Source organism: Balaenoptera ricei, chromosome 7 (genome assembly GCF_028023285.1).
Source record: "Balaenoptera ricei isolate mBalRic1 chromosome 7, mBalRic1.hap2, whole genome shotgun sequence".
Taxonomy (NCBI): Eukaryota; Metazoa; Chordata; class Mammalia; order Artiodactyla; family Balaenopteridae; genus Balaenoptera; species Balaenoptera ricei.
In genome coordinates, this window is record NC_082645.1 from 7424265 (window position 1) to 7450196 (window position 25932).

Genomic DNA, 25932 nt, shown 5'->3' on the forward strand with positions numbered 1-25932 from the left:
AAAGAGGTCCACGAGGGCTCCAAGCAGAGGCGCCAAAGGAGGGCTGCGGCACAATGAGGGACCGTGGTAGGACGAACTGGACCCCTCTCTGCCCTCCCCGGGCACACGGGGCCCCCCTCCGACGCCCGCGCCCTCCCTGTCCACGCTGAGCGCCAGGGGCGGCTGCGTCCCCGCCGAGGAGCCGGGATCCCGCGCGCCGCGCGCCATGGAAGCAGCTAACCTCTCGTTGGCCTCCACCGGGGTCGCGCCCTTCGCCTGGGACCCGAAGCCTAGAGCAGCAGCCCAAGCCCCGGCGGGGTCGTCCAGTTGACCCCAGGTGGCGCCGCCCTGCCTGGTCGAGAGCCGCCCTTCTCTGTCTTCACGGCGCCGGTGGTGACGCAGCTGGTGCGGCTGGTCGCGGCCACTTTCCTGTGGAACCTGATGGTCTTGGTCACCATCCTGCGCGTCCGCGCCCTCCACCGTGTGCCGCATAACGTGGTGACCTCGACGGCCGTGTCGGACGAGCTCGTGGCAGCGCTGGTGCATCACGCCCCTGAGCCTGGCGAGCGAGCTGTCGGCCGGGCGACGGTGGCGTCTGGGCCGGAGCTTGTGCCACGTGTGGATCTCCTTCGACGTGCTGCGCTGCCCCGCCAGCATCTGGAACGTGGCGGCCATCGCCCTGGCCCGATACTGGACCATCACGCGCCACCTGCCGTACACGCCGCGCACCCGCCGCCGAGCCTCGGTGCTCCTGATCGCGCTCACCTGGGCCCTCTCCGCGCTCATCGCCCTCGCGCCGCTGCTCTTCGGCTGGGGCGAGGCGAACGACGCTCGGCTCCGGCGCTGCTAGGTGAGCCAGGAACCCTCCTACGCCGTCTTCTCCACCTGGGGCGCCTTCTACCTGCCTCTGGGCGTGGTGCTATCTGTCTACTGGAAGATATACAAGGCGGCCAAGTTTCGCGTCGGTCGCCGCCGCAGGGCTGTGCTGCCGTTGCCCGCCACCGTGCAGGTGAGGCGCGGGTTGAGCAATGGGGCTTTGGGGAAGCGGGTCGCTGCGGGAGGAGGAAGCTTGGCGAAAGGGAGAGCTGGCAGTGAAAGTTTGCGCACTTGGCGCACGCGCGAAAAGGTTGGCCCCCAGCGGAGCCGGAGCGGCCGGGGAGTTTGCTATCTGCTCTCCTGCAGCGCACACCGAGGGGCGCATCACCTGCGCCTGGCGCGCACGCGAAGGGTCCGCCAGCTGCGTAGCTGGTGCGCGCGGGAGAAGGGGTTCCAGCACGTGCACACTGGGGCTGGAGCTGGACCCGGCACCGCTGCACCACGCGGCTGAAGGGGGCGACAGGGGCAGCGTTGCTCGGTAGCGGTGAGGGCACGTCTGATTTCGCTGCGCCCTCTGTTGCTTTTCCCCTGGAGCTATTGTGTCCTTTCGAGTCTTCTGCCGCCAACTTCCTAGTCCCGGCTAGACCAAGCGTGACTGCAGGGGGCTGGGAATACGTCCTGCAGAGGAGCGAATTCCTGTGACCGTTCGCCCCTTATTTAATGTCTCCACTGCGCCCCCGTCCACACCCTGCTGTCCAGAGACGATTCCCCAACCCTATCGGCCGGCTCCCTGCCAAGGCGGAAGTGAGGATAAAAATGAATCCAGGTGTCGCTTTGCTTTCACTGTCCCAACCTCAGTGCTATCTTTCAGCGACTTCGGAACGAGATAGAACCGTGGGTTGAAATCCCAGCTGGGGACATTGGGGCAGTTGCTTAATCTCTGTGGGCTTTGTTTCCTCAACTTTGAATAAGTGAATTCCTACTTCATAGGGCTGTTGGTTTACGTGAGAGGAAGCATGCGAGGCACCTAGCACAGTACCTGGCAAACGGGGAATGGGGGGCAGAGCTGGCTGGAGGAAGGAGATCCACAGCGCGTTGCCTGGCAATCTACAATGGGCCCGCGCATAAGCCTGGAAATGAATGAGATGGAGGAACCTGCATTTGGCAGAACTTCTCTCCATTGTATTTAGAGTCGGGGCTTTCTGCCTTTTGGCCAGACCCTAACAGATGACAGTTCCCTCCAAACCCTGGAAGCCCCAAACTCTCCTTTTGAGTGAATGGGGGTTTCAGGCTCTCAGTCCTAGAGAATAACAGGACTTATTGCCCCTTTCCTAATACAATATATGGACCAGGGAAAGGGGGCATGAGGGGGGAGGGAAAGAGACGGGGTAAGTTCTTCTGTTGTTAGTTTTGTTCTACTTTTGAAAGTTAACTCCGATACTTAGGTTATTCAAACGTGTGTATTTTTAAAAGCAGGCGTCTCGCCAACCCGCACGCCCTTCATTAAATGGCAGAGGAGTTTTGTAGGATAAAATAGGAATGTCAGCTGGAAAGTGTTGGTAGGGGAGAGCTTTATTCAGAATTAATGACGTCCTTTGAAAGGTCCCTCGGAAATCTTGGGGTGATCATCGCTTTTCTCTCTGCTGGCCGAGGTAGGGCTGGCTTTTACTGACTACATCAATCCAGTGCGCACCCAGAGAAATCATGGTGAAACGGATGCCAGAAAGGCTTGCCAAGCCTGAGTTGAGTGTTCATTTTTGACAGAACCCATTCAGGCGGGTGATACAAAGCAGATGTGCCTGGTCGGGAGCCTGGCCAATGGGGAGGCCACTGGCAGGGAGAAAGAGCTGTAGGAGGCGGGGCAGCGTGGTGCCCTGATTTAGCCACCCGCTGGCGCCACCTGCTGGGGCGAGCCCCTTCCGCACCTTGTGCTGCAAGTCTCTGCTCTAGGACACAGCATTGGTCTAAGTCAGGCTAAGAGTCCTGACTCATATGATGCTGAGATACATCTACAGATGAGATGGGGTTCGAGAACACCCTGCTTCTTTAGGCTCCAGCAAGCTGTCACTCAAACTCCTGGGTACTGTTGCTGAGTCAGCATTTGCAAGCTTGCTGACCATAGGACACCCAGACAGAAATTTAAAATAATGTGCCGGGAGTACTCTCTCCATGCGTTCCCCCACCTGCTTTTGTCTGCCCTCCGGGGAAATGAGTCAAGTTGCATTTAGGTCCTGCAAAGTGTCTTTACTGCTTTCTGTGGGTGACAGAAGCACTTAGGAAGGCAGAAGGCCTCTGGTCATGAGGCTGTGCACGCCCTTCATCTATTTTCAGGATTCTGTGACTAGGTCCCAACACTAAAATAGTATCCGAAAGGGATCTGCAACAGTGCCTCAAGTTTTTAAAGTAGAGAAGGAAAGAAATGCTGACTGAGTTCCCTCTTTCAGGCACTGTGCCACTTTACCTACATCCTCTTATTTAATCCTCAGGGTCCAGACAAATTGGCACTACAGTCTCTGTTCGTCAGGATAAGCTAAGATATGCCGCATAACATAGAACCCCCAGACTAACGGTTTATCTCACTCTCACTCAAAGTTCAGTGTGGGTCTGCCGGCCCTCCTCCTGCTCAGCTCTCCTCCAGGCGGTGACTCATGGATCCGGGCTCCTTGTCATCCTTTAGCTATGCTGTCCTGAACATGTGGCTTCCAAGGTTGCTGTGGAAGGGGAAGCAAGACCTGCAGATACAGCAACTTTTACCTGCTTTACCCTGAAGTGGCCCTTCGGGTCACAGTCCGTTGGCCAGACACGGTGAAAACCTGGGGAGCCTCTGGCTATTTGGTGAACACTAACCGTCTTCGCCACACAGCTCTCATCTTACAGATGACCAAACTCAAGTGCCATAAAGTGAGTTCATCTACGACCACACAGTTATGGGGTGGAAAAGCTGAAGTTTGTCCCGGATCTAAAAGTCACTGTTCTTTTCCACCCCTTTTTCAGTATGCCATGCTCTCTCCAGGAACTTAACTTCTGAGCACTGTCACAAGCATCTCACAAGCATCTAGACCTGCATGGGAGAGAGGCAGTCATATCACAGTCAAGGTGGGTCATGGGGATGTCAACTAAAAAAAAAAGCACAGCCTAAAAGATGAGAAGTATGTTTTATTCAGTGGACTTTCTGAGGACTTAAGCCCGAAGACAGCCTCTCAGGTCGCTCTGAGGGACGGCTCCAAAGAGGTAAGGAAGGAACCAGGATATATAGAGAAAGCAGGTAGTCGGAACTTCAAAAGATTACTGTTAATTAAAGAAAACCTGATATCTTAAGTTTGTTTTTTTATAAATTTATTTATTTATTTATCCATCTTTGGCCATGTTGGGTCCTCGTTGCTGTGCACAGGCCTTCTCCAGTTGCGGCGAGCGGGGGCCACCCTTTGCTGTGGTGCACGGGCTTCAGTGGTGGCTTCTCTCGTTGCGGAGCACGGGTTCTAGGCGTGTGGGCTTCAGCAGTTGTGGCGCACGGGCTCAGTAGTTGTGGCTCGCGGGCTATAGAGCGCAGGTCCAGCAGCTGTGGCGCACGGGCTTAGTTGCTCCGCGGCATGTGGGATCCTCCCGGACCAGGGTTTGAACCCGTGTCCCCTGTCTTGGCAGGTGATTCCTAACCACTGGGCCACCAGGGAAGCCCCAGATATCTTAAGTTAATGAATTTAGCGCTTATCTATGTACGGGAAGATGCAAGAGTCTGGGCTCATTGAAATCATCCATTTGATTTGCACCTTAGCTATCTGGGGCCTGTATCCTGCTTTTCTTTGTCCTGAATCCCCTCAGGGTGCACAGTTCCGTGGCTGATGGCTTGAGGGCCTCAATATCCTCTGTTTACTGATATGGCAGGCGACATTTTTCATGCACAGGGAGCAGGATCTCAAAACTAGGCCCGTGAACACCTTTCCAGGAGAGCTGAACACAGTTGAGCACAGAGGTACTGCCAGCTTCTCTTGGGAGACGGGATTAATTCCCACCTGCATCCCTTTTTTCAGCCTCATAGACTGAGCACGACACACAGAGTATATTCTGCCCTCACCATGCACCTCCCATGGGTTATGACTGTTTCCTTCTGCCCTGTGCCTTTTACTGCTTGGAAGAAGAAAAAAACAAAGCCAATAGAGATGATTTGTTTGGCTTTTAAAATGCGACATCGAACATTTTGTTCTTTTTAATTATCTGATATCTGTGCACAAGTTGATACTGGGGCCATTTTATTCATTAGGCACGGTGAGTACACTACCGAGAGCCAGCATACTTATAGGGGCCCGTGGAAATAGTTTAAATTTAATTTCTTTTAGAGGAAAAAATGAATATAATTGTTAATGAATATGTAATAATGAGCCCAGCCTCGATTACATTAGTCTTTATAATAATATGGTCATAAAATATAATTTTTAATATTTTTTAATGGAGGAAGGACCCACAGAGGCAAGGATGCCTCGGGTTCGTGAAGGTTATAACGTGGCCCTGGGTGATACCCTTCACTCATTCACTCAATCAATAAACATGTGTTGGGAGACAGTGTGCACAGTGGTTAAGAGCGTGGGATTTAGAAGCAAGGAGACCTGGATTTCAATTCTTTTTGTGCCACTTATTAGCACTTCAGCCAAGTGAGTTCATCTCCATCTGCATTCCCCTGCAGGTAAAATGGAAATATTGCCATCTGCCTCTTAAAATTCTTGTGAAGAGTAGATGAGATAATAGTGTATGTGGAGTGACTAAAATAGTAAACCCTAAATGATAGCTGCTGCACTATCTTCATTATTACTTTTTGAAATTCTTCTTATAAATTATAAGTAATAAACTATTATTTTATACCTCTTACCATTATAGGTGGGTTTGCTATTTATGTCTTAACAATTAGTGCAAAGCTTAGCGTCTTAAGACCACAAACATGTATGAACTCACAGTTTCTGTGGGGCAGGCATGGGGAATGGCTTAGCTGGGCGGTTCTGGCACAAGGTCTCTTGTGGTTGTAGCTGTGGCTTGTTTGCATGTCTGTTAGCAGGACGTCTCCACAAGGCTGCTTGAGTGTCATCACAACATGGCCTCTGGCTTCCCCTAGCCTGAGACAGTGAAGCAAGGAGGAAACTGCAGTCAGTGCCTTTTATGATCTGGTCTCAGAAGTTATATTCCATCACTTCCCTTATATTCTATCCCTTAGAAGTGAGTCACTAACTCCAGTCCATACTCAAGGGAGGGGGAATTAGGCTTCACCTTTGGGAAACGTGTCAATGAACCCGTGGATGTATTTTAAAACCCCTTCAAAAAGACACGCAGATGGGTTCAAGGTTACTTGGCTGACTTGTAGTGACCTATGCATCAGACAATGTAGTAGCCTTTGAGGTTTCATAGAAGTGGTCTCTGCTCTCAAGGGATTAATTTTAGTAAGCCACAATTACAGAATTAATAATAAATTCTTATAGGTGCTTTTCTAGAAGTCTGTCCAGGCGGCAGTGATCCCAAAAGACTGATAGTGTATGGGAAAGCACTTTGGAACCTGTAAAGGTCAAAATAAATTTGTAGTATTGAGCTATAGCGTTTACGATGACTTGGATTGGAATTTTAGATAATGTTATATTACAAAATATTTGGCTCTCCAGCCCACTTCTCCACATTAGTAGATTTGTGTTGCGAGCATACAGTATATAAGCCCTAAGTGACCTGAAATCTGTACAGAGCCCTTGACGTTTTTGCCACTTTTCCAATGTTTAGTTGTCATCTGTTCCTCTCCAAAGACCAGCGGCTGGTGGGCTTGTGTACAGAACCATGTGTGAGACCTGGGTTCAGTCAGAGCTCAGATATGGGAAGAGGATGGTGGAAAATCATCACCCTTGTTCTGATTCCACCTATTAAAAGAAATATGACTGAAACACATTCCCATGCCAGACTGCAAGGTTATTTTAACTTTAGAAAAATAAATTGTATTAATCAAATTGTATCAGTGGTAACAATACATCTGGCTTATGGTTTGATTCTTTTAAGATTGGCACTGAGAGTTTCCAGAACTACTTGGGTGGATGAAGGAGCGTTTTCCCTATACTTTTAGAAACATCCCTGGCTTTCCCCTCTCTATAAACTTCTCCCTTGTTCTCTTACATCATTCTGCTCATTCTGTCTCTTTACATCTGCTTCCGTTTCTCTTTTCTCTGATTGGACTGTTGGGGAAGAGTGGAAAGGGCAGGGGAAACGAAAGGGGATGTAGATGGGCATGGTGCAGGGATCATGTGTTTTCACCAATGACCTTTAAATCCGTGTAGTTCTTGGAAGAGATTGAGCTTCTCAGTGGTAGAGTGACATCCAGACTCCATGGTTATTAACCCTTTGGTAAGTCACAGAATTCGTTGAAGACTGAACAAACCTTTGGACTTGCTGTCCAGAAAGGCATGTAGGCACTTGCTTGCCCAGCGTGCCTAGGGCACTCCCTGAAGCCCATCTCTGGAGAGTGAACACTCAGCCTTTCCTCCTACTGGCTCTCCCAAGGGATGGAACCCCCAGTGCAGCAGGAACTGGGCCTCTCTGAGGCGGGGCCGTGGTGGTCAGGGGGAGCCATGGCCCCCTAAGAAGGCCGGTCAGAACACTGAGGCTGGACGATGCGTGTGCAAAAGGCGAAACCCCCCCTCTCTCCATGACACCCTCCTTCTGTGCACAGACTCTCTGGCCTGGGAGTCTAGGCACCTCGGGGTAAGAGCTCTTGCCTCAACAGATGACCTTCCATTGGCCTCCACCCATAAAGGGGGGTGACTAGATCAGATGACGTAAGAGCAGAAACAAATGTCGTGTAACTTTAATTAACACGCTTGATTACAATTTCCCCTTCTCAGCATTAACTCCAGTGGTGCCTTAGCCATTCCAGGGTGACTGACAGCCCCGCCAAATCCATGTTTTCCAAATATAAGATTAATAGTAATTGTACTTTATATTATCATCATACCCAAAAGTTTAGCAAAACTGTACTCTGTGGTGTATGTAATTACCCTCAAGGGAAAATTAATCTTTTTCAAGCCCAGCAGTGCTCTGCTTTTATTTTTTTTACAAGAAAACATCCTTAATTTATTTTCTGGCTTCTTTTGCACAAGAGAAGCCGCTGAGAAGATTTCCTGGTCTAGTTTGTCAGATAAGCTAGACAAGTCCTGTTTACTTTGAGGGGCTATCTTGGTTAGTTATCTCTTCAAGATGCCTTTAGAAATGCAGCTTGGAGCTTGGTTATCTCAGTGCACCTTGGGCCGAGAGAATGGAGCTCTGGATATTCCAACTCCTGACCCTCCGAGCTCTGGTTAGAAATGGGGGATTCCAGTGACAACCCAGATTGCCTTCAACCGAAATCGGAAACGTCTCAGTGCCCTCTGCCCTCTGCCCTCTGCCCTCTCTCAGATGTTGCAGGGCTTGATTAGTCACTAGGGTTAGTGTGCCTCCTCACACCAGCCTTGTGAAAAGCCTCCCTGTACTGGGTGCCTGACCATGCATCACAATGCAAACTGGTTGGTCCCAGAAGCGATTAGTAACCTTCCTTCTTTCTGCTTTCCTTTTCTAGTTCGCATTAGGTTGTTCATCCGACAACATTAGAGGTTTACATATGTGGCAGCTGGAATTTTTGTTTTTTTAATTGGGGGGGTGGGGAAGGGACAAGGGGACATGAAGCTGACATTTCTGAGGTCCTGCCATGTACTACTGTCTCACTGTCATCCTTCAGGGAGCCCAGCATATAGATAAGGTTCTTCGTGGTTGGAGATGTGGAAATGGGGGCTCCGACTGGAATCCTATCTAATCACTAACTTGCTCTGAGCCTTGGTTTCCTCATTCCTTCTTTACTGGCTGCTGTTATAACTGAGGAAGATGGTGTGTGGGACCACATGGCAAATACTAAACCACTCTCAGGAACTGTGAAGGTCTGAGATTTTAGCCTGTTTGCAAGCAAACAAGTCGGCCTACCCTAGTTTACTGGACCCTGGCAGAAGGCAGGAGACCCCCAGATCAGAGTCAAAGGCCTTTATTACTCATGGTACACAGGCAGCACAAGCTTCATGTGTGCGTCTGTTCCCCCTTTCCTTCAAAGTTCCATGGGAGTCACATGGAGTGGCCCACTGGATTGGCATCACAAATTAGTAGAGAAACTCCCAGATTAGGGAACTCAAGTCTGTATTGACCAGGGCTGGCCAATAAGTAAACCTGCCCTTTGCTCTTAGGAAACATGAATCTTTTATGATGGGTTGCAAGTAAACCTGCCTTCTTTTCTACTGGGAGGCACTATCTCTATCTTCCAAGGCTGTTTGCTCTTCAAACATCCTTGATAAGCTAGTCCAAAACAAGGGCTGTCAGTGTCTTTGCTAGCAAAATGTGCAGAAATGCAAGAGACTTAGAGTTTTCTCCCCCAAATATCTATTTAGTCAGTAAGTGTTTATTGAGATTTTACTATAGGGCATATATTACAAGGTGCTGGGGACTTTTCAGTGGACGGGACACACGAGGTCCCTGACCTCCTGGAGTGTTGATCGTGACACAATATTCAGAATGATGATTCAGAATCCATGCCCTGATATCAGAGTGCTTATGGGAATAGTGGTACAGAATATTTGAAATTGGGACTTGATGGGGAATTCCGGTATGTAGTCCCTATATCCACAGTAGGTGATTCATAAATCTCTGAGAATATATTGTCTGGCTGATTTGGTCCTTAATTAATTTTAGGTGGAAAAGCCTCAGACTCTATGGAGATGTTTAGGTGAACGCATCTTTTAGGTCATGTCCCCTTCTCCTCCCTTCCATTCCCTGGCAGAAAGAAACCATACAGGCCTGGAACCAAACAGGCTGGGCAGGCACCTTGGTTCTGCTTTGCCCTGCTAGCGTGGCCTTGGCCATGACATCTGATGTCTCCAAATTTCTGTGTGTCCAGAGCACCTGTCCTTTTACAGCAGGACCAAGAAGTGGCGGGTGCTACTGGTTTTGTGCCTTCAACAGTCCGTATTTTTGCCTTCAGATTAGTGGATTCTAAGCCAGCGTCAGAGGCTTGTTAAACCTGAATGGTCAGTTTTCCCACAGGTGTACAGAGGAAAGTCAGGGCAAAGAGGCTGAGGAGACACCCAACCAAAGAGGAAAGACAGAGAAGCTCAGGGATGGCCCCAGAGCTGGTTGCTAGAGCTCCTAGACATTTCCTAGGAAGCCGTAGATGTTCATTCTGAAAGCATCCCAAGCACAAATGTGATCCTAAGATAGGTTCTGTGTTTTCTCAACTGTAAAATGGAGATAATCCCTCAAAGGATTGGTGTGAGGATGAATCAAAGTCATTCATTACAAGTGTTTAGCATAGTCTCTGTTTTACAGTGGCTTTTCTGGAGTTGTTCTTAGTGTCTTTTGGTTTACTGTTGGATATTACATTTCAAATGAAAAAAGCCAACCTTGTCAGTCTCCTAGCAAACCAGGGGGACTGCCTTTTCTTTCTACTGCCTTTTCTGTTTCTCTTCCCCCAGGATCCCTTTGAACTGAACTGACCCCATGTCTTTACTTCTGTAGCATAACAAGGATTTGGAATTGCATTAACCCAGGGAGGAACTCAAGTGCCTGGGAGGTCATTGAGGTCAGCGGAGAAATGGCTGGGAAAGTGCCCATTAATGAGCTGAGTGGGAGAAAGACAAACATCACCTGACACTTCCTCTTGTGCTCTGACACTACTTTTCCCTCCGGAAAATGGACTGCTACGATTCACGGGGTGATTTCAGGGTGACACGTTTTATCCCCCAGGCTTCCTTTGGTGGATGATGGTGGTCTACTATGAGGGAATTGGTCAGTGTTATCTCTTCTAAAGGGGAGAGGTGACCTGCAACTCCCACCTGTCTTGGGACCGGAAACCTTGGGACGGCTCATTAAAGAGGGGGTGCCCGCTGGCCCCCAGAGGGTGTGTGTTTGCCAAGACAGGCCTTTGTAAGGGGCAGAGGGATGGAGAGGAGGGAAGTGCTGGTTGGTCTCCGCGAGAGAACTTTTCCTTCTCTCTCTCCAAGTGGCAGCGGGCAGATGCTAGGTTTACACTAACAAAGGAAAGGACTCAACTTTGTCCATATCGCCATGATCTGTTTCAGGCTGACCTAGTGATTTTCTGAATAAATAGAGATGAGGGTGGGGAGGAGTAGCAGAGACCAAGAATTTGAAGGTAGAGCTGAGGGTGAGGAGCCCCAGGTGTGCCAGGTCAGACCACGTGGTCGCCTTCTTGGCTCCCACCGTCCTGCCCCAGGCGAGAGGAGACAGGGCTCTTCCCTCTGTGGACACTGTGAAGTGCCCCGCGGTTGGGTGGCTCTCCTGATGCCTGATGCCAGTTGTGTCTGGGAGGGAAACTAGATGCAGTCCTTGCCTGGGAGCCCCTTGCCTCTGAGTTTTCTCCAGCATCATGACTGGCAGCATTCCGGGAAGGAAGAGAACTGCAGGTGCAGACCATGCTGTTGAAATGGCAACTTAGCAGCTGTTTCCTGGGCACCTGTCAGGTGCCAGGTGGTGTTGCCAGGCAGGTGCCGTACAAGGAAGACCCAGGCCTGCCCTTGTTCAGCTTGGCCCCGAGGGGTGCCACATATAACACCCATGATCACACACATTGCTACAAAGGAGGGGAACATGATACCAAATCACAGGGAGATGTGATTGAGTTTAGAGGGGTGCTGACTGAAAAAAAAGTACAACGTGGGAGTTGTGACTTCTTAAGTTTTATTTGGGGCAAAATGAGGACTATAGCCTGGGAGACAGCATTTCAGATAGCTCTGAGAAACTGCTCCAAAGAGGCAGGGGGGAAGGGCAGTATATATGTGATTTTGGTGAAGGTGGAGTACATACAATTGAGCACATAGTTTTTTGCAGAAGGTTTCTGCTAGTCACAAGGAGCAGTCGTCACCATGAAGGATTTTAGTGCTTTTCTATATATGAGGCAATGCAAGAATTGGGCTCATAAAATCGTCTCCTGAAAATATCTAACTATCTGAAGACCTGTTCTGCCAGTTTTTCCCAGAGCAAAGAGGGCCTCATTCCTGCTCTCCACCCTGAACGCCTTTCAGGGGGGTGTTGAAGGTCAGCCACTGCAGCGGCTCATGATTTAATCCTTGTAGAGGTAGATGGCAAGTGCCAGTTTGTAGTTGACAGGGGCAGGAAGGCCCCTCTGAGAGGGCTGGTGGCCTTTAAGCTGAGACTCATCAAAGAATGGGGGTACAATGCAATATTACTCAGCCATAAAAAGAAACGAAATTGAGTTATTTGTAGTGAGGTGGATGGACCTAGAGTCGGTCATATGAGTGAAGTAAGTCAGAAAGAGAAAAACAAATACCGTATGCTAACACATATATATGGAATCTAAGAAAAAAAAAAAAGGTCATGAAGAACCTAGGGGCAAGATGGGAATAAACACACAGACCTATTAGAGAATGGACTTGAGGACACAGGGAGGGGGAAGGGTAAGCTGGGACGAAGTGAGAGAGTGGCATGGACATATATACACTACCAAACGTAAAATAGATAGCTAGTGGGAAGCAGCCGCATAGCACAGGGAGATCAGCTTGGTGCTTTGTGACCACCTAGAGGGGTGGGATAGGGAGGGTGGGAGGGAGGGAGATGCAAGAGGGAGGAGATATGGGAACATATGTATATGTATAACTGATTCACTTTGTTGTAAAGCAGAAACTGACACACCACTGTAAAGCAATTATACTCCAATAAAGATGTTAAAAAAAAAAAAAAAGAATGGGGGTGAGAGGGTGGAGAGAGTGTGCCTGAGGCTCCTTAAATGGTAGCTAATTATCACCACAAAGGCATTCGCAGCTTGTTTATTTTAAGCTAAGCAATACAAAATTATCTCCCAATTTAAAGTGAATCCCTTTAGCACAGGAGCGTATAATTTCTTGCAGTATTGATGTTTACAGGCTGCCTCTCCCGGGAACTTTGTGAGGGGCAGGCCTGGGTTTGTTCTCTCCGGGGCCCTAGTCCCAGCCCCGCCCGCCTCCACAGTATTGAATGGTGAGTGCTGTGCACGCAACACGTTCCCAGTTCCCGACCATGGGGACTTGGTCGCCCGGCTTCCCAGGTCGGGGAATGCCTCGGCCGGCGGGGCGGGGGCTCAAGCCAGGGTGTGACACCAAGGCGCCGGCTCTTAACCGTCTCCTCATCCCCTGCTTTTTAGATCATATTATTTGACATTGTAGGGACCACCACTCTCACTCCCAGAAGAGCCTTCAGAATTTATTTTAACCTACGGTTTCAAGGACTTTTTTTTTTTTTTAATTTTTTTTTTTTAATGATATTCTTGTCTGCTTACATTCTTTTTATGTATGTATGTATGTATGTGTCTATGGCTGTGTTGGGTCTCGTTTCTGTGCGAGGGCTTTCTCTAGTTGTGGCAAGCGGGGGCCACTCTTCATCGCGGTGCGCGGGCCTCTCACCGTCGCGGCCTCTCTTGTTGCGGAGCACAGGCTCCAGACGCGCAGGCTCAGTAGTTGTGGCTCACGGGCCTAGTTGCTCCGCGGCATGTGGGATCCTCCCAGACCAGGGCTCGAACCCGTGTCCCCTGCATTGGCAGGCAGATTCTCAACCACTGTGCCACCAGGGAAGCCCTCAAGGACTTTTTCGCCTAATATTTACTGATGGAGTATGGGATCACTGCATCTTGAGTGAGGCAGGAGGGGAGGGGTCGGCCAAGGTTGGAGCGGCCTCATGTCGCTGTACCATCCGATGATACGTTTTATTTCTGAATTCCACGTTTCCTTTGTTCCCAGGTGAAGGAGGCCCCTCCCGAGGCTGAGATGGTGTTCACGCGGGTGGCCTTTCAGATGAACAGAGCCTCGTGGCGGAAGCGTGAGGAGAAGCGGGCGGCCGTGACGGTGGGCGTTCTCATCGGCGTGTTCGTGCTGTGCTGCAACCCCTTCTTCCTGACGGAGCTCATCAGCCCCCTCTGTGCCTGCAGCCTGCCCCCCATCTGGAAAAGCGTATTCCTGTGGCTTGGCTACTCCAACTCTTTCTTCAACCCCCTGATTTACACGGCATTGAACAAGAACTACAACAATGCCTTCAGGAAACTTCTCACCAAGCAGAGATAAACCCAGGGCTTGGAGAGACACGCAGGTAGGGTTGTGGGGAGGGAACTGGGATCTCTCCCCTTCACCCGAGATCTGGGTGGGAGCCTTCCCCACAGCTGAGTATTAATGACGTTTGGGAACCATACCACTTGGGCCTGGACTATAGGAGCAGCAGTGCCAAAGGTTCTCCAGAACAACAGCAAATGGTTGGCAAGCGTGCAGCTATGTCCTCTTGCCGTGGATGTGGCAGACATTGCTAATTGATCTCGGCACATCTCCCCACTGAGGAGGAACTTGGCCTCAGAATCCTCTTCAGACAGAACATCAGGTGGTTACTGCAAATTGGCTAGAATTCATACAAGAGTCAAAGCTGATTTGCCCTTCCTTTATCTAATTAGCATATTCCTCAGCACAGGGTCCCAGTGGCCTGTTTGGTGGCCCACTCAGGAGCCTGTCTTCTTTGTGAAACAGCCCTCCCCTCACCCTTATCCACCCAATTCAACTTATCTTTCCCAAATTCCAAGGCAGTGTATCCCAATTTGGGTGACAAGGATCATCTGAACTTTTGTTTTCTAAAAAAACTGTCCAGTTCAACCCATATCTACTGAATCAGACTTGCAAAGAAGAGGTCTGGTAATTTATATTTTATTAAGTTCTCTAGATGATCTTTTTTTTAATCAGTGAGAGACACTGCTGGATGCTTAGGCTGCTCTTTAGAGCAATTAAATTGGCATTTCTGGGGGGTACGATCCAGGCAGTAGTGCTTTTTAAAGCTCCCTGGGTGATTCCACTGTGTCGCCAGCACTGGGAACCCCTGGTGAGGCCTTTCCTCTGCTTCTGTGCAAGGGAGAGCAGCTGTGAGAAATGCTTCCATTACTTCACCATTCTGACTTGTAGACGTAATAAAGTACTTCTGAAGCATTCATTTCTGGGTTCAGAATCATTCACACGTGATTGGTCACACACACGGATACATGTTCGTATGTACATACACTCACGTGTACGTCACTGCGATGGGGAAAATGTCTGCTGTGAAACTAAAACACAAACACCACCACCAACCCCTCCCCCCAAAACTGCCACAGTGAATCTTGGCCTTCCTGAAAATATTAAATGTGGCCCAGGTATGGAGGAATCCAAGGGCCTTGATGAGGGGGGGTGCCTGGACTAAGTCATCTTGGCCAGAGTCTACCTGATTTTGGAGGTGGCTGGCTGCCTATTGATTAGGTGTTTTAATTTACATGAAACAGTTCACCCCACCATTGGCTCACTTGATGTCTGAGGTATGCAGACCATCTTTCAACTAACAGTATAGAGTATCTGTACTTTGGAGTTTATCACAATATAGGTCCACTGGGCCTTTTCCAAAATCTTTGGGACAGACAGAATCCCTTTTTAAGTTTTAGAAATGCAATATGGTGTGTAATCCATAGATTAATTAATACCCCCAGCTGGTCTGGGCCAGCAGCCTCTAATCAAACACATGGGTACTTCTGCAGTAAAATGCATGAATATTTACACTGTGAGAAAAGAACTAAAGATAACCTCACACTGGGTCAGATCAGATTTTATCATCAAATGAGTTAGAAACAACCTTTGTTTCCTGAGCTTTCTGTGCTTTGCTATTGAGGACCCGTATAACCTCAAGCCATCTGAAGTCCCAAACTTGCTCAGCCCTGCTGAGAGGAGGGATTCTGCAGGGAGTCTGGGAAGAGTACGTGGTCCAACCATTCCTTTGCTGCTAGAGGACGGGACATGGCCCCTAGGACAGCCTTCTTGGAGTCGTAGTTTGGAAATATGTTCTTCTCTTTCATTGAAGGTGCTTCAAGAAATAGTCTTATGAAACTTATCAATGCCTTTCACATAAAGCTGTAGTTGAAGTCATCTGATTACACTCTTTGTGAAGGCATGTTTTCTTATGATAATGGGAACTTTTAATTGACCATGTTTCCGTTTTTATTCTGATCAGGAGGCAGAACCAAATTTATGGCTTAACTTTGGAATCTATGTAGGAAGGGGTAACCTACTTGTGTTTGATGTTCCTAGCCAGTCTATAATCCCAATTCTTATTTAGGTTCTCCCTATTCTAGCGTTTTATGTCTTATTTGTACTTTACCATCATATTCTTTGTATTTCCTACAGGCTGCCTCAAATCCTCTGTGAACTGAGACAGGGAAGAAAGGACCGGGAGATGACTGACAAGCTGGATACAGTGGAAAAGGTGGGCACATCATTACTGATCAAATGGCATCCTCAAACATCGTCACCGGTGGGTTTTAAGGGCTATAGCTCAAGCTTGGGGCTAGTGAGGATCCTCCCCTCTTGGTTGAAAGACGCTAGGTGGTGTTAATGGTCTTCTCCCCATCCCTCCCCTCATAAAACACACAACCAGGAATACATTTAACAGTACTCTTTATTGAGCACCCACCGCGTGTAGCTGCTATACTAGGTTTCATATACAAATACTCGTTTAATCCTACGTCTGTCCTACAAGGTAGGTACTGTCCTCATTTAATCATGTCCCAAGAGGGTGAGAAGCTTGCCTGTGGTCACACAGCACATGGTAGAACAGTACCTGGACTCAGGTCTGCCTGAATCCAAACATGGGAAAGTGAAGGGGACACAACAGAGATCTGACTGGACTCCATGTTTCAATGTTGGCTTGCATTCCGCAGCACGGAATCCACACCTGGTGTAGTGGCCCCACTTGCATTGTTCTGGTTGGATTTCAGGCAGGAGCCTTAGAGGAAGAGTCTAGGTATGGTTGGGGGGTGGGGAGGGGAATGCAAGTTTTTGGTTTACTCTCACTATTGGATAGGATGCTTTATCACTGTGTTCATTTGGCCTGGGCTTTGACTTAATGCAGGATCATTATGGAAGCATCCCAGGCAGAAGGAATCATTTATGTTGAGTTCTTCTTGAAAGGGAGTTGCTGGCCGGCTAACTTGATGGCAATTTCTGTTGGATCTTTCAGAGTTGAACTTTTTCTTCAGTTAGTGAGGCCTTCCCTGACTACTCACTATAATTTACAAAATGCTCAGTTTCTGAGACAGAGCAGTTGATGATTAACTTTATGTAAGGATGTACTTGTAATTCCTTTCAATACAGAGTATCAGAAGTAGAAATCTATAGACAAACTAATGGATTTACAATAAACATTGCAGGAACTCCCTTAAGCCTAATGTCTCTGTTCTGCCTCAAATCTCTCTGCCTGTAGGACATGAGGGAGAGAGGGTTGGGAGGCTGTAAGAGGAATTAATCTCTTCCTTGCCAGAATTTATTTGCTGATTAAGTTATCACTAAAGGGTCTTCATGTCCAAATCCAATTCCATAAAGTTCCAGGCCTGTAGGGTGGGTGTGGCTAACCTCATAGTTTTATTTTGTAAATTTAGTCCTGCATAAAGTATGCTCCTTTTCTCCCCTTTATCGCAGCCTCCATGTTTCTTCAGGCGTGTCTGAAGGGAATCTGGATTCTGCTCACGACTGCTGTCCTCTGTGAGCATCTCTTCCACATGTGGGTACCACCCCCGGAAGCCCTCTCTTCTGGCCCCTGACCTTCTCCCTCCACACTAAAGCTGGATGATACAGAGAAGTGTCTTTTAAACTCCAGGTCACAACTTGTCATGAAATCAATTGGTGATCATCTCAGACAGCTGTGTTCTCAGTGTCTGTACACAATCACTACAGAATCTGGGTGGCGCAGAGCGACAAGCCTTCACTCCCTGCTAAGGTGTCTGTGAGTTGCTGGGATTTCACTGATCCAGGCTGGGCTCTTCTGGGCTCAGCTTCAAGCTGCGGGTTGGTCTCCATGTATCTCTGAACCTTCTCGGGCCAGCAGGGTAAGTTCTTTTCCAGAGAGATGTGCAAGGGGACAAGCCCGGCACACAGCACATTCTCAAACCTTTGCTCCTATCAAGGCTGCTAATAACCCACAGACCAGACCGAGCCCAAAGTCAAGGGTGGGGAAGCACATTCCATCTGCCAGGGTGCCGTGACAAACGTGTCCGCTCTGGGGAGTGAAGAATGCAATCCAATAATTCAATGCTTAGCATTTTCCAAAAGTTACGTAGGACAGGAAAAACAGCAGAGTGTAGTGTGGAAAGGGTAAGCACTGTCTCATAAAACCCCTTCCAGGCACGTTTCAGCTGGATTATCAGTCACCGCTTAGCCGGACTCCCCACTTCTGTCCTTGGCGCCCCCTGCAGTCCGTAGTCAGCACAGCCGCCAGAGGGGTCTCTCCTGAAATCTTCTCAAAACCCTCCAGTGGTTTCCCACGCAGGACCCCTTCCTGCTCCTCGGACTCACCTGCTGGGCCTGCTCCTACCTACACCTTGACACTTGCTACTCCCTCTGCCTGGAATTCTCTTCACACGGTATCTATCTATGTGATTCATCACTTCACTAGTAGTGAGGTTTTGTTTATTAATATTTATTTAATGCTAAGAACGCAGATATCCTAAAGAAGGGGCCGACAATTAAAGAACAGTCTTTTTTTTTTTTTTTCTAAATAGGATTTTCGTAATAAAACCACTAGTGATTCAAACCACTAAAACAGAAAAGCACACAAATCTAGAAAAATGCACAACATATTTTCTCTCTTACTGGAATTAATCTGACAACACCTAAATATTATCTTTAAGAAAGAGCAATATTAAAATTGTGCAAAGAGACAGTACCCATAGCTTTTAAACCATGAAACCAGTACCTGGCGTGTAATCAAATGAAAGCATGTAAAACAGTCTGCAGTTTATAGAATCGAAAGAAAATCAGGGTGACTAAAAAGTGAAAGAAAGGCAATTAGGGGGGCTTCCCTGGTGGCACAGTGGTTGAGAATCTGCCTGTCAATGCAGGGGACACGGGTTCGAGCCCTGGTCTGGGAGGATCCCACATGCCGCGGAGCAACTAGGCCCGTGAGCCACAACTACTGAGCCTGCGCGTCTGGAGCCTGTGCTCCGCAACAAGAGAGGCCGCGATAGTGAGAGGCCTGCGCACCGCGATGAAGAGTGGCCCCGCTCGCCGCAACTGGAGAAAGCCCTCGCACAGAAACAAAGACCCAACACAGCCAAAAATAAATAAATAAATTTAAAAAAAAAAGAAAGGCAATTAGGCACAGGAGATACTCTGTAAAGCAGGATGCTCCCATGAGCATCTACTTGTCTACTGCAAGCTTGGATGAAACCAGGAGGCTCTGAACGCCGAGAATCACTGATCAGACGGATAAAATGAGGCATCTATGATAGGCAGCAAATTATCTGGTTGTCTGGTAAAACTTCCAGAATATAAACTGAGGTAGTTTTCAGTAAAGAATGCAAAGTAGTATCCCCTGCCTACGCATTATAAAATTGCAGCCATCACCACCAAACCAGACACTTTGCTGGTTTGCTTAGTCAGCACACTGAAGCAAAATGCGATAGCGTACGTGTTACCTGTTTGTACACTTTCCCCTCAGGAGTGTACCTCTAGGAAAACAGGTTCCTTTGCCTGCTTGGGTCTATTCCCAGGGCCTGACCCCGAGCAGAAGCTCAAATATTTGTTGGTTGAATGAATGAGTGAACAGGGATTTATTTTTCTCATGGAATAATAAGGAGGTGGGCTTCCCTGGTGGCACAGTGGTTGGGAGTCTGCCTGCCAATGCAGGGGACACGGGTTCGAGCCCTGGTCTGGGAAGATCCCACATGCCGCGGAGCAGCTGGGCCCGTGAGCCACAACTACTGAGCCTGCGCGTCTGGAGCCTGTGCTCCGCAACAAGAGAGGCCGCGACAGTGAGAGGCCCGCGCACCGCGATGAAGAGTGGCCCCCGCTTGCCGCAACTAGAGAAAAGCCCTCGCACAGAAACGAAGACCCAACGCAGCCAAAAATAAATAAATTAATTAATTAATTAAAAAAAAAAAAAAAGAAGAAAGGAGGAGGCAAGCGGTCCCCACGTTGGTTCGGAAGCTCGTCGTGCCTTCTGGGAGCCAGGCTCCTTCCAGCCTTTCACTCAGGGTGCCGCTGTCCCTTCTGACGGCCTGGAAATGGCGACGGCTGCTCCAGCGCCCTGCTCCTCCCCAGCCACCTGCGGAACAGAAGCGCTTCTCTGCAGCTCGTGCTGATCATCAGCAGGAAGGAGGTCTCCTCCGTATTGGCCGTAACTGGGCTAGACACCCAATTATGTGCACGTCTGTAGACCAATTCTTGGCAAACAGAAATAGAATTCTCATGACTGTTTTAGGACAGCTGTCACGATTCCTCTCCTGGGGCTGGACACACTGCCGCCCAGAGCTGGACAAAATTGGTTCCGCTGCCCAGGAGAGGGACCACCCACATCAAGTTTCCACAGAGGGCAGGCGCAACTCCCCCGGGCCATGACTCAGAGGTCCCACCTCCATCTTTTAAAGCCCGAAAAGCCAGAGCAACACGGGTTGTGCCGTGATCCTCATGAGACGGAGGCAACCATACAGCAGCCCTGGTCTGTTCCCGGGATGCAGTCACTTCACCGTCCCCCTGACCGCGTCCCCTTCACTGCCACCCAAACCCACTCACGTAATCAGAGCAGAGCCACTCTCACTGCTTCGTCTCCTCGGAGCTGTTCCTCCGGAAGAGGAGGGCGCCCGCTTCGCTTCTCTATTTCCCCCAAGACCCAAGACAAGGAGATTAACTACTTCGGGCTCAAGGACTTTCAATTCCTAAAGAAAGCAGATGCAGTGAACAAGAATCTGATGTCATGTTTCTATTGTTTAGAATAGTAAACAAAGTTAAAATTTAAAAACTTTATTTTTTGAATAGATAATACATGTACATGGTACAAAATTCAAAAGGTACAAAAGGTACAGAGTGAAAAGTCCCCCCCAGCCCTCTTCCCAGAGGCACGCAAGGCTGTCAGGTTCCCGTGGGTCCCTTCAGAGGCGCTCTATCTGCACACACACACGTACGGACAGGGACAACCACAGGCATTTTCTCCATCCCCTTCCATTTTTTTCTTTTTTTTTTTTTTTTAGAAACAAACACTACTAAGCCAAGAGCCTCTTTTTCCCCACTTAACCATGCATCTTAGGGATCATTCCATGGCAGTACATACAGAGTGGCTTAATATTCCATTGTATGGATTTGCCACAATTTATTTAACCATTGCCCTATGTTGGTGGTAGTTTCCAACTTTTTACTATTACAGATAATGCTGCAATGAAAATCCTTGTATATAGGAAAAATCCTTACAAGTAGCATGGCTGGCCCGAAAGATTTGTGCATTTGCACTTTTGATAGGAATTGTCTGACTACCCTCCAAGGGGATGTACTGCTCATACTTCTGTATCCAGAATGCTGTATCCCGGGGCTGCTTCCCACTTCTTGGTTTCATGTGGCTCAGTCATTTCATCCAGACAAGTTACCTTTATGCATGGCTTACTTTGAGCCAAAACATACTCATGACCCGATCACTGACAGTAATGTGCTTCCTTTCTTCCCCCTTCCCCCCATCTACATGGGGAGAAGATACCTCTGTAAAACATAATTCCTTTGAAAGGCCTGAATCCTCTGACACCTTTCTCATCCCAACTATCAAGGTTAGAGTGTAACAAAGACTCTGGGATCCTCTAAAGCTGCGGAATAAAATTGCCTCCTTGTTCTCAAGCTAAGCATAAAATAGATGAAACGTTCAATCTAAACTCTGCTAATACGGGGATGCATTGCTGCAATTTGGAGAAGCTGTTTTATCCAGCCAGAATTTCCTCATCAGCCACTCTAGCCAGACGCCGAGGAGACCGCGGGGAACAATACAGGCGAGGTGCCTGCATTTGCTGCTCTTACACACCAGAGGGGAGGGCAGGCAACACATGTCACAGAAGACTACATAAGAGTCCAACAGTGACGTGTGCCATCAAGACAGCACAGGGGAGAGGGCAGTGTGTGGTCAGGGCTGCAGGCTGACACTGAGGGGGCTGTGTGAGCAGCGGGGGGGTCTGTGAAGGCCCTTGCCCACGATCTGGGAGGGAGGGCAGTCCAGGCAGAGGCAAAGCAGGTGTGAGCCTGGCACTTTTGAGGAACTGACGTAAGGCTGACGCGGAGAACCCGTCATGGTCCCCACGCTGTCAAAGAGGCTGCAGACCAGCCACTAAATCTCCCCTAATGTTTTTACACATTTATTGTGAGAACAGGGGAGACCATAACATTATTTTTTAGTAGCATTTTCAGCCTATCACCATGTGCTGTGAGAGGGAATGCTGTGGGCTGGCGGAAAAGGACCAAGAGAGGGCCTGGGGACTCTGAAGACGCATCACACAGGCCCCCCTCCCGGCCAGTGCCCAGCCACCCGGACAGACAGCGGGCCCTCACCCTACGTGGGCTCTTCACCGTCCGGCTCTGCAGCAAGTCGTGCTTTCCTTGAGGCCAACGCTGGCCATGTGCGACTCATAAAGTACCTCCTTCCTCAGAGTGTGTTCTAAGCCAGGGATCCCCGACTCCCAGGGCGGTAGTGGTCCGGGGCCCGTTAGGAACAGGGCCGCACACAGGAGGTGAGCGGCGGGCGGGCGGGCGAAGCTTCATCTGCTGCTCCGCATAGCTCCCCATCGCTCGCATCACAGCCTGAACCACCCTCCCGCCCCCTTCTGTGGAAAAACTGTCTTCCACGAAACCGGGCCCTGGTGCCAAAAAGGTTGGGGACCGCCCACTAACTGCAGCTCAGGCTCCGCCTAGTAACTCAGCACGTGCTGCCAAAATGTCCACTCCCCTCTCACACTGGTCACCCGTCACCTGCAGAGAGGGCGACACAAGGCCGTGCTGAGGCGACGGAGATGAGGGTGGCACAGGTTTGCAGGCCACAGCTGACGGCCCAAAGCGCCCTCGGGCAGGGCCGCTCTGGTCACTACAGACGCGATCGGGGCTGTCAGCCTGACAGCCTGCGGCCTTCCCCATCCCCTGCGCCTGGTTTCAGGAGGCCCAGGAGCTGCGGGGTTCGTCAGGGAGCGGATCCTCAGCCTGGGAAAGGCCTCCTGTCTTCTGGCCCCGCTGCCGGCCCAGTGGACACTGGTAGGACCCGGCTCTCCACAGAACATGGGCAAGGAACCCACACCCAATTAAAACCATACCCTGCAGACTCTAAGAGAGCTCAGGCCTGACGAGCTTGGGCTGTGCCCTCCCTGTTAAAAAGGGAGACAGGCCCCTGGCTTGTAACCTCAGCGCCTCCCTCGGGTGTGATTAGCTGAGCCCAGTGGGCCAGGAGCCGGAACCCAGGCCAAGGACTGCAACAAATACGTCCCCAGACGCCTCGTGATCGTCTGGCATGTCCTGCTCACAGCAGCTCTGATTTCCGTTTAAACCAAAGCAGCCCCGTGTACTCCCTGAGGTGCAAGTGGGATGGAGGGGAGCCCCAGCCCAGAGGCTCCCCGAGAATCCCAGGGCACCTGCCGTCAGCAAGCTCACTGCTCTGACTGAGCAGGGACAATGGACCGCTCCCCGGGGAATCCCTGTTCCTCCCGAAGCACAGGTTTCCTAAAAGTAACTTACTTTTTAGCTCCAGAAAAGCCTGTGGGCTTAGCAGAACAGCCAGCCATACTCTGTGGGCACACGGAAGGACACAATCCTGGGAGGGCCCCCTGAAGGGCTTCTGAAATGATCAGGGCCTCGCGGCATCTCCTCAGCCTCTGAGGCCTAACTGTAAAGCACGTCCTCGTTTTATGTCCTCATTACTCACAAGGGCACCGTCCGCCCTGTGGCTTATCTGTGGCAAACAGAATTCTCAAGACGGGCTTCTGTAGTTTAATTCAAAATGTGCTCAAGGAACAGAAGTTGATTTATTATCTGGCTTAGGCCTCGTAGATTAAAAAATGGGAAAAGATATCTACTGATAACCTCCCTACACCAAAACCAAACCAAACGAAACTGTTTAGAAACAGCCCAAAGTAAACGCCCGTACTTTTAGAAGAATTATTGGTTGCTTTGGATTAGTCGTGCCCTACTTTCCCCGATCATCTAGAAGGAGGACCGCCACAACCTCCGATATTACCTGTTCCTCCTCCCTACCACCTGTGGATAATACACGAATAATCCAATTGCTCAAAAGTTGTTAGTTAGGGAGTGGGCCTATGAGCTTCTCAACAATATAACCAAGATGTTTCTCTGAACCCGAAACGGTTTCCAGTCAAACTGTCGTCTCCTTCCCCTGCCCTCGGGGCACCACCTGCTCTTTGGCAGTCACTTGCTTCAACTTCATCGAGTCCTTTCAGAACCCACAAATGACCGGGCTCAGGGCACGTGAGAAGCGCACGGCCCAGGCGCAGTGCCCTTATCACTGGGCACCGGGGGCGGCCTCCTCATGGGGTGGGCCTCGCTGCCAGGACACAGAAGCCAAGGGCTGCTAATCCAGCAAGAGGCTGTTTAAGTCTGTACGCATCAGCCCTGCTTAACGCATACATCAGGGAACTAAAAATGAGCGCGGTGTCCCCGTGGCTGCACTGAGAGCCCTACTTGCATGTTTCAGCTTTTATGTTTTATGGCCCAAACCTGCTGACTGGTACGTGTGCAAGGCGCGTGTGGAATGACGTGCAAGTCTCGTGCTGGGTTCACTGACCCCAAGCTGCCAGATTCCCCAGGGCTGGGGCAGGAGGAGTTCCGTCTGGATGGACTGCTCCTTCCGGAGGAGAAACTTGAGCCCTCCACCTTCCCTTCAAGGCCCTGCAAAGGCGGGTCCCAGCCCACCTTTCCAGACTGGTCTCTAAAGCCTCCTGCAGAGACTGGCCGCTCACTCCTCTCTCCACAAGCATGCCTTGCACTCTCCCCACACCCTCTTCAGTTTTAATCATAGCCATACGTTATCCAAAGTGGCCTTCCCACCAGTCTCTGCTATTACATTGCTGTTCCCCCTTCAGATCCAGCCCAGCCCCAGCCGGCTCCACGAGGCCCTCCAGATCTCCACCCACCTCGCTGCTCTTCCTGCTGGGACGCCCTCTGGCACCTGCTCACGGCTGGTCCCTCCGCCACTTACACGCTGGCCTGGATGGCCGTGCCCGGTGGGAGAGCCCATCTCCGGGCCCAGCCCTGACCTGTGCAAGCGGAGGGCGTGTGATGTGCTCTTAGCGAGGGGGAGGCACAGGACCATCCACGGGTAGGCTGGGACTCCCAGGAGAAGAGGGCGAGGTGAGGGGTCATTCTTACTTACGTGTCCTCAAGCTGAGGCCCTTGTTTTCGATTTCTGGTGGGATGGACTTGAGCGGAGCCTGAGGGTGAAGCCAAGGCAGGTGCTGAGCTTTCTTTCTAGTTGCTACACCATCAAACCTGCTGGCTGGCACCCGAGGGGACGGGAACAAAAGGCACCACGGGCAAGTGAAAGGCCCAGGTGAGCAACACTCACCTGGGCTGGTCATTCAGCTAAAACCCTTGTTTATTAGGGAAAAAAAGTCCCGGAGGTCAAGCTCTGGGGCCACTCGCCGGGAGCCTGGCAGCAGGGTCTGCGCCTCCCTGCTCTCTCCCTCAGCGCCTCCGTCTCAGCGGCTGCTCAATTAACATTACTTTATTCAGAGTCCAGACAAACACGGTACCTTCATATGTGCAATGTCACTGGGGAAATAAGAGCTGAATCGACACAGAGAACAAATACTGCCCACATTTCTTCACCGGAGGATGGGTGTTATCCGAGCCACAACGGTTGCACCATCTGATTCCACCGACAGCAATGGAAGCAAACAGGAGAAAGGAAATGTCCAGGGTGTCGAGATCATCACACCTGCATCTTTGCTGCAGCGTTCAGAACCATTTCACCATCTTGTAGTAGATACACGGCATTTAGAAAAAGACATCAGTGACGTACGACGCCGTCTGGGAATTTTCAGGAGGCCTTGGCTTTCACCTTGGACAGCAGCACCTCGTTCTTGCGGCCCTCCTGGAGGGGAAGCAGAGAGAGAGAGAGCAGAGAGGTGGGGGCCGCGTCAGCACCCGCGTGAGGCTCCGATGGCCTCTCCATCCTTTCCCATCCCGCAGGGAGCCCTGCGGACCATGGAGCGGCCTCCTTGCACGCCGCCACCGGCATGGCATAGCTTCCTGGCCACACGCTGACCTTCAAGGCCCCAGCGGCTACAAAGACGACTGGTTT

At 50.1% G+C, this 25932-nt stretch overlaps 1 protein-coding gene and 1 pseudogene across 2 annotated transcripts in view; one reads left to right on the top strand and one right to left on the bottom strand.

Annotated features, from left to right (window-relative positions):
• Nucleotides 1–205: 205 nt before the first annotated feature.
• Nucleotides 206–21965, top strand: LOC132368878 (5-hydroxytryptamine receptor 5B-like; annotated as a pseudogene).
• Nucleotides 20606–25932, bottom strand: part of CCDC93 (coiled-coil domain containing 93) — a 91599-nt gene continuing 86272 nt past the window's right edge. For both annotated transcript variants that reach the window (XM_059927636.1, XM_059927635.1), the window contains exon 24: nt 20606–25722. In XM_059927636.1, the coding sequence (XP_059783619.1) occupies nt 25669–25722 (54 nt within the window). In that variant the 3' untranslated portion in view covers nt 20606–25668. The remainder of the gene's footprint in view (nt 25723–25932) is intronic.